Source organism: Lampetra fluviatilis, chromosome 21 (assembly GCF_964198595.1).
Source record: "Lampetra fluviatilis chromosome 21, kcLamFluv1.1, whole genome shotgun sequence".
NCBI classification, from domain to species: Eukaryota; Metazoa; Chordata; class Hyperoartia; order Petromyzontiformes; family Petromyzontidae; genus Lampetra; species Lampetra fluviatilis.
This window is the reverse complement of record NC_136295.1, coordinates 6,300,513-6,314,481: the sequence shown is the minus strand read 5'-3', so window position 1 is coordinate 6,314,481 and position 13,969 is coordinate 6,300,513. Positions and strand designations below refer to the sequence as shown.

Genomic DNA, 13,969 nt, shown 5'->3' with positions numbered 1-13,969 from the left:
TTTACCAGTGTGTGAATGACTGCAAGGGTAATTTTTTAAAGCAACGTTCACACGTGAATGGTATACATTAATTCTAGCTGCACAGTTTGTGCACTCATCGCGTAGGCAGCAGATTGAAGTATCGTCAGTAGGATTCCGATTTGTTTCTCCCAATGATGCAGTGGTGCAGCATCTTCAAAGTATGCCAGCTGCTGAAATTAGATTAGCACGTTTGGCTACGTATGGTGCGTAAGAAGTTCATCATACATACATACATTTCAGCAATGTCTCAAGGTTTGCTGCTGTCATCGTCTAATTGTTAGCACACAGTGGACTTATAGTTCAAAGGTCGCCGATTCAATTCGATCTCCCAATTGGACATTCAAAAGCATGGGACACGTTTTCAAATTTCCCCCCCCTCCTCCCCAGCCTGTCCATGCAGCAGTATAAGTGGAGATACCACAACTAGTTGATCGGCAGTTGGCATGCGAGGGTGTAAAATGTAGGTATTCTCACATGTTTGTTTGGAAAGTGTGGAAGAGTAGGTCAAATTCCCTCTGGAGGGGGATTTCGAGAGCTTCCCTTTCGTGGACTGGGTACATTATACTATGTGCTGGTGCTTTGGGACAATTTTACAAATATTGCAAATTTACCACACTTCATACATTACAGCAGAGATGCAATGGTATCGGCCTATGTCAAACTATATGGAGATAGAGTTACTGGCTCATAAAGAGATATTTGTGCAGGAGTTGGCTAAACGTTGGGTATTGAGATTTATACGAAGAAAGCAGTATAGTAAGTGGGATTCTGATTTATGGTTGTGTATTATGACTGTTCTCCCCTTGTATGCGTGGGTTGTCTCCTGACATATTTGCTTCCTCGAAAATGACCGCATTAATTCAATTAGCTCCAGCCCTCGTATTTATATCCATGTGGTTAATTTTGTCACAAAACATCAATCTTCTCAATTTGCATGCAAACAAGACAACGCGCACCACACGTTTTGAAGTTGCACTGCGGCGTTGGCCTGGTGGCTCACGGGAATCATTTCACGTCAATGCACCGAGCAGGCAATGCTGAGATCAGGGTTTGAATCTTGTGGCAACCCATGGTTAGGGGCCATCCATTTAGTACGTACGCATGGAGGGGGGGGGTTAACCCAAATGCGTGCGCTTGCGTATGGGAGCTCTACTGACAATGTACGTACGCATAGGAAACGGGGGGGGGGGGGGGGGTGAAGCCTCGATAATAATTTGTCTACGTTGGCCTTCAAATGAGTTAGATAGTCCGGCGGTGGACTATCTGTTCGCTTAAACACGTTAATATTATTAATCATTGATCGTTTCTGCGTGGATTAAATATTGGCCGCTCTATCGGATTCGGGGGGGGTGCGTCAGGCGTACGTACGCAGGTGGGGAAGGGTGTAAAAAGTACACGTGCGTACAGGGAGGGGTTCAAGATTTTTGCGTATGTACTAAATGGATGGCCCCTTATCACTGGAAGGATAAACTCAGTTGTAATCTAAGTGCATTGATGGTCTCAGCTCAGTCACTAATGACTTCACGAGAAAAAAAAAACATCATTAAATTTAGTTTTTAACTTAATTCCTTTCATTACAGCTCTGACGATTAAAATGTTTGATTTGATTTACTTCAAACAACAAACACTATTTGCTCAGAATATGAAAAGGCATTCCTACCGTGTGGCTAACGAGAGCAAATTAAGTGGTTCAGAAAAAGTTCGGACAGACTTTTCCAAAGCCATTCGCTGACAAGTGAATATTCCTCTGCGTAGGGTATCACGGTTGTGGACATCGTGCCGAAAGACACGCGGAGTAACTCAGAACCCCATTGGAGAGCTGCGTATTCTGTCCGCACAAAGCCAGGCGATGTGTCGATTGCGGATGCACGCACGGGGCCTCGCAGATTTACCGGATGACGCTGCGGTGTTGTACACGGCGTAGTCGGGTGGGGAGCGGGCGCGCGAGATGGTGTGCGTCGCAGACTCGGGACTTCGGTAAACCTGGTCTTCATATATCGGAGTGATGAGGCGATCGGGCGACGTCACGTAGCGCACCTCTGTCCCCGCTCCCTGCTGGCTTGAATAAGATCCCCTGAGACCTGAACGGGCCATAGGCAAACGCGCGCGCACACACATGTCAAAGACAAAGACAACAACCGCAGCCCAACCCTGCCCATATAGCTGCAAGGGACTATTGGGCTAAGTGCTGCCAGTACGGCAGAGAAGGCTGTGTGTATGTGTAGTCAGCACCACGCCCGGCCACCTTTGTCTCCCCAGTGCAGATGTTAAGTGTACCGGGTACTCATTTAAGGCCGAATTGACCTAGGGAAGGCCCAGAATCGATTCACATATTCCTTACCGACTTTGGCCGTGAGTGGCAATCGAACTCGGGTCACTTGTAGCACAGTATGCTAACCACCACACGACCGCTCCCCCAATATCCTGCATTGACTGTTTGATTTCTATCATTGCAGCGTTCAGACATGTAACAATGCATCGGTTCATCTATAAATATTGATTCTTTCAGTCAAGCTGCATATATTGAAGATTAATTGGAATCGATGAAAAATGCTATGACATGAAAAATTATGCAAATCAGAATCTTGATCAAAATCAGAATATTTACTTAGACTGACTAATGAGACAAACAAAACTGTACTGTTGAGTCAGAAAATCATGAGGAACAATACAAATGGAATAAAAAGTTATAGGTTATTGCATTAAATCATAAACCTAAACTGTGACCATTTATTAAATCATTGCATATGGAGGGAGGGGGTTGAATTGTCACCATGTCAAGTAAAAATAAAATGGTAAAGGTGCAGCTCTGCAATTTCTTATTTGTGTCACTGCTGGCAGAAGGGCCCTTCACAAATGGGAACTCCACAGTCGCCCCCCTGTAAATGGTATTTTGACAAACTCATCCATGACGGTCAGAGATCTTGGAAGAGGTGAAAGTACCTGCTACTTTATCCCACCACGCATTTATAATGCTGCTGGATTGCAAGTTCAGTATGCTAACCATTGCACCATCGTCGTATCCTACATGTCTAGTCCCGAGGCAATATGAAAAACATGTTTTTTTGGCATAGGCACGCTGCGGGTGCTCGTCGCTCACCGGACAGGCTTCCAGGCCTCTGCCGATCCACCCGCTCCGGGCTCTGCCGGTCCGAGCCTCCCGGTGTCCGCTTCGCTGGCGACGCCTGCGACGATGGAGAGGATGACCTGGCCAGCTGCTGCTGCTGCTGCTGCTGGACCTGCTGCTGGTGGTGGTGATGGTGGTGGTGATGCGTCATGGCCGATCCCAGCGGCGGCGCGCCACTGCTAGAAGCCACCGAGTTCCCGTAGCCGCCCAGCAGCGGCGGCGACTGCGATGATGACCGGGCGTAAGCTGCAGCAGGGCCCGCAAGCGGGGAGGCGGCGCTCGACGCGGGAGATGCGTGGTTTGGCGAGGCCACCGCCATCGGCGCTGCCGAGCGGCTGTTCCGGTACGACAGCCAGTAGTAGTTTCCCGATCCAGCTGAGGGAGCGGCCGCTCGTTTGCCAACGTACATGTCGGCTCGCTGAGCGGGGCTGCCCCCGCCGGGGCCTGGCGATCCGTACGGCACGTGCACCAGTGTGTGCGCCGAACGGGGCATCCCGCCGTGGCTGTGCCCCGCTCCGTGGTGCGTCCCGATGACGGTGCCGTACGGAGGCTCGCGGTTGGGGGGCAGTGACGCGGAGCGCTTTGGGGCGAAGGTCTCGTAGTCTCGCTCGGCGTTGCCACGCGTCTTCAGGTCGTACATCCGCATAAGCTGAACAAAACAAAACGTTAAATTTTTATTAAAAAATATGCAAAAGTAGTCCTCGCTTTAAACTAAAGGTTTTCTTTTTACAATTACAAAAGTAAAAAGTAAAAAAGTAAAAAAATATATAATTTACACCACTTTGTTATCATTTAAACTTTATGAATTACTAAAATTATCTTACTTGACATTTTCTTTTTAAGAACTTAAACTCCCCGCTAATGATATAAAAACACATTCCTCACAAAGGTAAAGCCATTACAATAAACTATGACTAATAGAGATGGGGTCTTATTATAGTTATGAAGACCTCTACAGGTAAATAAGTGTCGGATAGCTAACGGGAACACCTGGGTGCCAATTTCAGCTTTCTTCATGCGGTGCTTGGTGCAAGGGACATGCACAGCGTAGGAAAGAGAGGTGTCGAAAAAAATGCTTTGCTCCCGGCTGCCTCTCACAAAATAAATATCACTTTGCTATTACAGAGGCAGTTATGAGAACCACGTTAAATTATCTGGGTATTCCACCATTGGGTTATTCTCACTGGGTGACAAAGACAAAAGTGAGGGGCCCGCATTGTAGAAACTTCACCGCGGGACAACGATTCAGAGTGGCGTGGTTATCACGCTCGTGTGTACGCGGATGTGACACGTGCCTGTGTGTAAGCGTGCGCGCGATCGCCACGTTGCTGCTGCTGCTGCGTGTACACATTCTGCTGCTGCTGCGGCTGCGGCTGCTGAGCGGACAGGCTGCGCGTCAGCATGGTGCGCGAGCCGCTGTCCTCGGGCGCGGCTGTCGCTTGCGTGCCCGCCCCCGCCTGGAACCCGCCCCCCGCCAGCGTCTGGGAGAGTGACTGGGCCCCCGTGTGGCTGCTCGTCTGGTAGCTGCCCGTCTCCTGGTAGCAGCTGTCCGGAGACGAGTTCAACTTGGATGACACCGCTCCTTCTACCGGAGAGGGAAACAAATTACGAAGGAGTTGGTCATCGTAATGTACGGGCTTGCAGCCCTTGAACATGTTTGCTCGTAACTTAATTTGGAGCTTTCGTGACTGCAGGAATTACTCTTTGTTTTTTTTGGTAAAGTCACGTATAAAGAGAAAATAATAAATTGTATTATTTTTATTTTGCTAGTATGTAATTTATTATTTTCTCTTTATACGTGACTTTACCGAAAGAACCAAAGAGAAATGTTTGCTCGTGCCACTGCTGGTCTAAGGGTCTCCAATAGAGGGAGCTCTAGACAGCACTTTTCGTGGGCATCTGGCCTGTTCTTCCTTGCTGGCCAGACGTCTAAGAAGAGGTCGGAGTACAAACACTATGTATACAAGTGTTTTTTTCTTCATTAAAAAAAAACATCATTAATAGTATTATTTGTACTATTCATGTTTACCCAAGAGAGCCTCACTGAATCTCAGGACTCTTTTTCCTGCCAAGTTTTTTGCAGTATGGGGCGATGATTGCTGTGTGCATTCCCATTGAGTACTTTGCAGGTTAACTTTTCAAATTAGAGCATGATGCCAGCCCACAATAGCCTCCTCTTGCGAATGGCATCACGGGATCTACAACGTTCTGTTTTTTGTTTTACACACCCGCAGTAATAACCAGAGTGGCCACTAGATTCGAACTGTGAACCTCTGCAACAAGCGGTGAACGTGCTACCATGAGGCCATGTCATTATTATTAGTTATGTTTTTTTTTCATCATTTGTGTTTTTGTGTAGACATTTACACATCCTCGCTGTTCGACATATTTTGCGCTAAATCGTTTCTCATGTGCCACCAACGTAACTTTCAAGCGGAAACATCTGCCCTTTGTTTGCTAGAATGTAAAGTGGGAATTTGTTCATTGTGATGATGTAAGCACGGAATGTGCGAGCAATTTCAATTTACACGTCACAACTGAAGGTCAACGATTTCCATTTGAAAAATATTTAATATCTGTAGATAATGCGTGGATGAAGGAGATCAAAGATATACGTACACATAAGGTCCGATCATCTACGTGCAGGAGAAAATAAAAACATCAGCACTGGGCAAAGACAGCTGAGTGGGACTGTGGCCATGCTGACTGTGTGTACTGTATGTTTAACTTATTTCGCACTGTAGATAATCGGAGGTGCGGGGGAAGGACAACAAACTAACACAAAAAGCAGTTCTAAAGAAATTATTTTCAATTTAAATGTATGTACCGTTCCAGCCTTAACAGGCACTCTCCTACAATACTTTTTACAACGGTCTGTATGGCTATCAGGGTGATCTTCATCTTTGAATAGCACACATACACAAAAAGACAAAGCTCCCCCGTACAGCCTTACAGACTGTTAGGGACAAGTGCTGAGCGGGGATTGAACTCAGGTCGCCGGGTTTATAGCGAAGTGCGCTTTTCACCCACACAGACACAATTTGAAAATACAGAATCCCACGGGGGGGGGGGGGGGGGGAGAGGTACCACTCACTGTGCAAGGGATCAGGCCCCTCGAAGAGACCCCTCTCCTGCAGGGCACGGAGGCAGGAGTCGACCAGCTCCGAGCCCACGCTTACCCGACCCTCATCCTCGCTCAGCTCCCCAGTCGCTCCGTCTGCATTTATTATAACACACAAGAGAAAAGGACCACCCATGTAGCTTTTCCAAATTAGTGGGGCAGGTGCTGTTAGCGGGAACCTGTAAAGGCCTAGATGGCACATGATGGGATGGGATGGACAGAACTATGTTTTAATCTCCTCGGTGTTCATGTGTACACACCATGCCCGGTACACATTAAAAGTGTAAAAATCCAGGACTGGTTTATAACAGCGCTCAAAATTAATTTTAAACATGGCGTGGTGCAGCACGTCAACCCCTCAGAGCTTCACACACACACCCAGCCATACAGGCACATACAAGTACACACATGGACATAGTGACACACACAAACAGACATAGGAAATACACGGGCTTACAGGCATATACTTATGAGGCACACAAACATACTTGCAAGCAGACATACAGAGGCACAAAGGTACACAGCCAAGGGCAAAGAAAAAAGATCCTCCGTTTAGCCTTAACAGACTGTTGGGGCAAGTGCTGCTAGCGAGCACATATGAAGGCTGGAACGGTACACGAGGGGGTGGGTGGCCAGCACCACGCCCGGATCGCCTTTGCCTCCTGAGTGGCGATGTTTACACATCGCACTGGATACTCATTTGAGGCCGAGTCGACCTAGGGGAGGAGGCGCAGGACCGGTTCACATAATCGTCACCGATGTTGGCCGTGAGCGGGAATCGAACTCGGGTCACCAGGTTTATAGCGCTACGCGCTAACCGCTACACCACCGCAGACATACACACGCACTGAGTTACACACATACACACATGGGCAAAACTCAAACAACAGGCACCTTGTGCCCAAGCATTAACTGTGGCTCGGGTCAGGCGTTGTTTTATCAGTGGCCTCCATTAAGGCTGAGCTTGACACAGTTTGAGCAGGTGAGACCCAGTACCACCCACGGTTGCTAGTGTCTCCCTGGAGTAGTAAGAGTTTCAATAATGGGTGGGCAGTCAATTGCGCTCAATCAAATTTAAGTCAAAGCGTTTTAATCTGTCATGACGAGGAATCACACCTCGTATCCACTGGTAGTGTTAACTGTCCTTTACATTACCGGGGTGACAGCCATTCAGACACCAACTTAAAAAAATAATCATTAATTGCATGCAAATGAGTACACGGGACAAACAATGCATCGACGCAAATGACATGCGGCATAACCAGATGCGAATGTGCCAACTCCTCCATTTATACCTTCCCATGTAATGCATGTTAACACGCAAATGTCACTGTGTTTAACCTCACTCTTCAATGCTTTTAGTGGGGCACTTAGAGTGAAACATTGCACCGAGCTTCACTGCATGACATGCGGCTCATTCAACATAAAATGTACTTTCTGCAAGAATGGGCAACCAAGTATCCGTGCTGCCTCTGACCTGCTAACCAAAACGCAGTAAATAAATAAAACATCAAGCAGAAAAAAATGAATTCATATGTAACGCTTCAGATGGAATGTTGTTTATGGGATTTTTTTCCCCCACGCCAATTATATCTAATTTATGCGGACTGATAGTAAGCCCGAGTAACCCACAATAACAATACAGTCTTTCATTTCAATGCCCGGCAACTACAGGTAGCAAACTCTTAATTTCAATTGGGAACAGCCTTGGAAGGACACACTGCGGGGCTTTTCCCAATATCTTTTTAAATAACCATTATACTTATCTGCTAGAGACCATTCTTGGGCACTGCAGATGCTTTGATGTTTTGCTCCATATCTGCCTTTGAAAAACCAACCCTCAGAGCAAAGAAATCCCCCAATAAACATAATATGACCATCATACCCACGGACCATGAGAACTGTTTTAACCCGGGGCGCCGACTTGATGCTTCAAGCCCAGGTCTCTAACGTGGTGGGCTCAAGGAATCCGGGGTCTTATCCTCAGCAAAGTAAACGATAGAGGTGCAAACAAAGAGACAGAGGTGCAACCCTGCAATTGCTTGCTCGTGCCACTGCTGGTGGGAGGGCCTTAACTAGAGGAGGCTTTAGAGCCTCCCCTAAAGGCCTACTCTGACATGCTGGTCAAAGTTTTGGAAGAGGTGGCAGTACCTACAATTTGCCCCACCAAATGAAACCTGCCGATTGACGAGAGTGTACCCATTTATTCTGTTGGGTGGAGAGAGATGATGAGGATTTAATAAACCGCTGGATTCTCAGCTCCAGTAATCACTCAAATACATAAAACATATAGCGCTGTGCATATATACATGCTATATAAATACATATTGTTGGTCTTTTCAAGTGTGCATATTTTCACCCAAGGAAGCAATTTGCTTTATTATGTCCAATTGAAAGGGCATTCCCAACTGAGAAAAAAATTGTTGCGTAACACTTAACAATACCTCCAAATGTATTCTGCCCACATATTGAAGTTTTGAAATAACAATACTGCTGAAACATGGGAACTGACTTTTCCAAGGTGTCAATTATAAATCATTAGGCGCAGCTTGCGCTTGCATTTATTTTACATCAAATGTCATCTTTTGTCATATTTTTCACTTCGTGTCAAATTACATTGCATGTTGTTGATGTTTTCAGTATTCGTGTTTGGCTTGCTGTTCTCTTTTTCACAAGCGCTTGTGGTAGAATGTAAAAACACTGAGAATAACAAAGTTTTTTACCCGAATACTGTTCTCGGCATAATGTGTGTTACCTATATAGAGCATAGCACCTGTACCGTTGCAGAATGCCCCATGAAACGAGGCCTAACAGCTAATGGACTATTTCTACGGAAATTGAAACTAAACTAAAAACTATTTTTTTTATTTCACCACGTAAGGCCCAATGAGCCTGTATAGCTCTCATTCAGATGCAACCCGGCTACAAATGATAGCCAAATCGATTATTCTAAACGTGGAAGGAACAACCGGGAGACCGGAACAAAATCCAAGCGACCACAGGGTGGACATGCAAACTTCAAATATACAGAAGGTGTCAGGGTCGGGATCGAACCCACGACCTCCTGGATACCAGGTGAGGTAGTCCATATCTAAAAATAGAAAACACTGTTAAACAGTCATATATATCTGGATATATAAATAGTTAAGGGAAGCATACATTAATGGACACTCACCTAAAAAAAATGTCCCGCTGAAGAAAACTGATTAAAAGGCTTCACACCCATTGATTTCTGGTTTTAACTTTTTCTTTTTTCCCCGAACAAGTTTCACTGAGTGAAGGAAAAACCAAAGTGACTAAGGATACGTGCATACGATTGGCTGGAGGCCCCTTTTAGAGAAAGCTATGGTTCATTCATCCACAAACGGAATAGCAGCAGACCAAGCAGGCACAGGTCATTTCTGGTGAACAACGATTCTGCATAAAATCGAGGGCGTTATGATTTGTCAAAAGCTGTGCCGGTGGCATTTTACGACATAATTTTACGATGTTGGCATCATTATAAAACAACTATAATCTATGTTGCACTGAATGGAAGTGCCTCCGCTTAGCTTTTCCGGAGGGCAACGGCAAGCCCAAAAGTGAAATATTACCTCAATGGGAATCTGACTTGCTATAAATTAATTTTGCTCACCAACCTGCCTAAGCCACATTTTTACCACAATACAATGCCACATCGCGTTTGCCAAGATTTATTCACACGAGCTTTCTGGCTGTGGTTTCATGTTCAAGCTAAAGTCTTATGTGTTAGCGCCATAGGGTCTGGTACATCCAAAGAATAACACGACAGGGTTAATAATATCGGCGTGAAGGTGTGTATGCATAGTTTAATTTCCTATATAGATACGTGTACAAAACAGTGTATTTAGGTTGCATCACTATCTACAAAGAAATGTATACCACAGAGCCATTGTGGCCAAAAGCACATGGCACAGTCCGGTACTGAATTTCCTATCACAGCACATACCCTGCACAAATAAGTGGCCTGACTTTTTTTAAGCACACTTGTTTTCTTTCTCTTTTCTTCTCATTATATTTATATCACCAGATTTGAAAGGAGTGATGCATTCTTTTCAACCTTCGGCATTCGTAGCAGAACGAACCATGAGCTGGAAGACGTGGGGGAGGGGGGGGCTGGCATGGGGAGAGGACTGAGTGATACGCTTCCCAGCCCACGCTGGGTGGTTGGAATTCACGGCACACCAAAACCTCCCTTACTGCTGCCGCCCACGACTTATCGGAATCAAAATCGGAATATTTATTTAGGCTGCAGGAGGAATCCGATGAGCTGTGAAGTTCTTTTTCACAGATGCCCAGCATGGGTGCGTCAGAAAGTTACAAAGGTAAACATTACAAACGATAGGAGTGAAAATGGTAAGCAATTCACTAAACATCAATACTTTTTTTTTATAAGTGTGATTTATCAAGATTGGGCAAGGCAGCAAAAACAACAACAACAAAACAGTCCCAGACTACACCAAGACAACACCACACAGTAGGAGTCCCTCAATAAAATTGCAGATTAACATTGAACTATCAATACAGAGGTAACGATCAAAGTTACAAATCACATTTGCAAATGTGACTGTATCCATCCAGCACTAATCTTCTGCTTCAGGATATTTTTTGACTGATGATGGGGGCCCTCGCTTTTACCAATCATATGCCCCCGTCAATATGACACAACCACCCGGTGTCTCTCTTTCATCTAACCCTCTTTCAATTACCAACTAATGAACAGACTGGAAATCCCTCTCTTCCCCACGTAAAATAAATTTCATTTTTTTTGTCTGTCAGGGCATGATGGGGCTTTCTCGATCAATGTTCTACAGCTACTTTTTTCAAGCAATAAACATCTGGCCTGGTTTTTAACCTTCTGAATCTCAGCAGCACAGTCAGGCCTGTTTAAAACAAACTGCTGCTAGGTTAAATGATGTTAGTGGCAAAGGAGCCTGTTTAGTGGGAACAAAATTACGTGAAAAATCAATAAAATATTTACTTTTTACGTATTTAATTGTATTTTTGTTATGCCAAGGCTATTTACAAAGCTTGCGTTATTGCTTAAATGTGTTCACGAGCTAATGGGGTTTGTGGAAGCCACTGTTTCACCTGTGTGAATGAAACAATTGGGACTGGACGAACATCGTGAAAAGCGGCTTACAACTGAGCCCTAAAGTTTCTTCCATTATGAGGCCATAATCCAAGTGCAAGGCTGCATGGAGAGGATTTATTTTCCCTTTCCACAGACACAAAGGTCATTTCAAGTGCTCTTAGATCTAGTGGGACCACAATAGAGACAAACACTGCTTCTCGTGGGATGAAATGTGGGCACAATACGGGGGAGGGGGGGGTAACTCCTGCTCTTATGAAAGAACGCCATAAAATGTGATGTCCACACAAGACAGAACTTGTGATTATTGTCTCATTTAAGAGCCTGCACCTGATTTGGCATAATTCCACCTACAGTGCATCTCCGATAAGCATGGGAGATTAATACTTTACATAATTACCACAAAGTGTTTGTGTTACTTTCATTTAAATACAGCCCGATGATACAATGGGAACATTAAAGACATTGCATATAGGTTAAGTCTGTAATAACAAACAAAGAACTCGTGCAATATTAAAACTAGACATCTAACTCATGCAATGGTCCATCAATCAGAATCTCACGAATCATGCCCGATTGTTGTATGTAACCTGCAGCCACCACAGGTGCTATTCACCTGGAATATAAAAGATAACCGATTCCTAAATCAAATGGATGTCCTCGAATCACGACAATGCATCAAATCAATAGTGCTGACAATGGGGGGCGGGAGGGGGCAGAAGAGGGTGGCTGGCTAATTGTTAAACGTCTCGTTCAAACATCGACGACAACAGGGCACTCCACCATTCACTAAGACACACACACCCAGGGGGTGTTGTTCAAACAAAATCGTCGTTCTCTCCTCTACAGTCTTTGCTTCTCCTCCTTCGCCACGGAGGTGACGTGGCCCAGGGGTAGTCCCGTTTGCGCTGCTCATTGCAAAGTTTCGCACTTTGAGCCCTTCGGCCACAGTCCAAATGCGCAAAATTACTCGCAATGAGAATGGCATGAATACTAATTAGCAAAAATTATTAGTTTACCAGTTTTCTCCCTCTGAATGTGAATTAAGCTTTCATACAACGGACATGGCGTTCGGTCAAAAATATAAAGCTGCGGTACTGCTGTGGACTGAGCACTTGAGTCTGAGAAGCTTCGATCAAACAGGAGATTCGTCAGAGCAATGCCACTGAGAAGTTCGTGCATTTAGGCCCTTTGCTCTCTGGAAGAAATGAACACAAGTTATAATCTGTGTACACCATTGGAACCTCATTTGCCAGTAAAAAATATGATAATTGTTTTTTTTACCCTTCTATCTGGCAACAAAACTGACACCTTTTTTTTAACAAGGAGTCATGTTTTCATAGACCACAATACCTGCAGTCATAATGCAAACAAAATCACGCCAAAAGGCGCACGCGTCATCTGGTCCAACCCATGTGAGACTAGGCTCTAAGGAAAGCTGTCTCGGGTGTGGACCAATCAACTTCAAGTACAGTGCACATTATCAGAGTTATGTTTTTCTGTTTGCATTATGACTGCTGGTATTGTGGTCTATGCAAACATGACTCCTTGTAAAAAAAAGGTGTCAGTTTTGTTGCCAGATAGAAGGGTAAAAAAAACAATTATCAAGTTCTAATCTGTGTACACCAATTTTTGTTTAATTAGTTGGGTGGTACGCTGCATAGCTAATTCGTGTACAGTATTGTTACGTTCGTTTGGTGATGTTAGGTGATTGGATTCGCAGGTTGGTTAGTCGGTTGTTTGACTACAGAGATAACTGGTTATTTCCTCAGTCATTTCTTAAGCAGGTGGAATATTGGTTGAGCCAAGTCCCCAAAAGTATTCAGTCACTGCCCGTATCCATTCAGAGTTAACGTGGAAGGCTCACTCTTGACACCTCGCAACGCACTCCGCAAATCTCGGCGGAATTTAAAAGGATGGCTCACAGGCTCAATATTGTACCGACAATTGCTTTCCAGGCCAAGAGGTGAAGGATCAAGGTCCCAGATGCTCAGAGACACTGTTATTGTGTGGCCGAGATGGCTCTTGAAGTCTCTGATCGGCCCAGATTCCGTTTTCCGGGAGAGACCAGTGACGGCGCTTTGGCTGGGATTGCTTTGTTAAAGGTCAGGGGGTCACCATCACAATGCATATCATAACACAGGTGAAGGGTGGGAATTATTGGGGTTTATACTGAATAATATTACAAGCCGCAGATGCAGAGATGGAAACAAGACTCGCTCGAGGAGGAAAAACAGAACAAGTGACAAACGGACAGAAAACGTCAAACAATAAAAAGAACATATGGCAACTTCCAGACACACAGTGACACCACACGGAACAAACACCTTCTCACGTGGACAGACAAATAGATATATAACAGGCGAGTAAGCAAGAAGGACAAATCGAGAGCAAGGGGGAAGTTGGATGTTACATGCCGAGGCAGACAATGGGTAAGAAAGGTACAGTGAGGGAAGGGTTTGAGCGTAGATGGGCAAAGGTATGGAGATAATAAAGGCTAAAGCAAGGAATGTGACAGTCACCCCCAAAGACTAGGGTTTCATAATCACCCCTCGCACCCTACCATGCTACTTGTTTCGTTGACAACCGC

The 13,969-nt window shown here is 45.1% G+C and overlaps 1 protein-coding gene across 5 annotated transcripts in view; it reads right to left on the bottom strand.

Moving 5' to 3' along the window:
- The window catches only part of LOC144938172 (catenin delta-2-like), a 270,511-nt gene that overhangs the window by 124,719 nt on the left and 131,823 nt on the right, over positions 1-13,969 (bottom strand). For 4 of the 5 annotated variants that reach the window (XM_078865941.1, XM_078865938.1, XM_078865940.1 and 1 more), the window contains 4 exons: positions 6,243-6,365; positions 4,444-4,733; positions 3,122-3,797; positions 1,914-2,102 (listed from right to left, as the gene is read on the bottom strand). In XM_078865941.1, coding sequence (XP_078722067.1) covers positions 1,914-2,102; positions 3,122-3,797; positions 4,444-4,733; positions 6,243-6,365 — 1,278 coding nt within the window. The remainder of the gene's footprint in view (positions 1-1,913; positions 2,103-3,121; positions 3,798-4,443; positions 4,734-6,242; positions 6,366-13,969) is intronic. The other variant, XM_078865939.1, reaches the window with a different exon arrangement.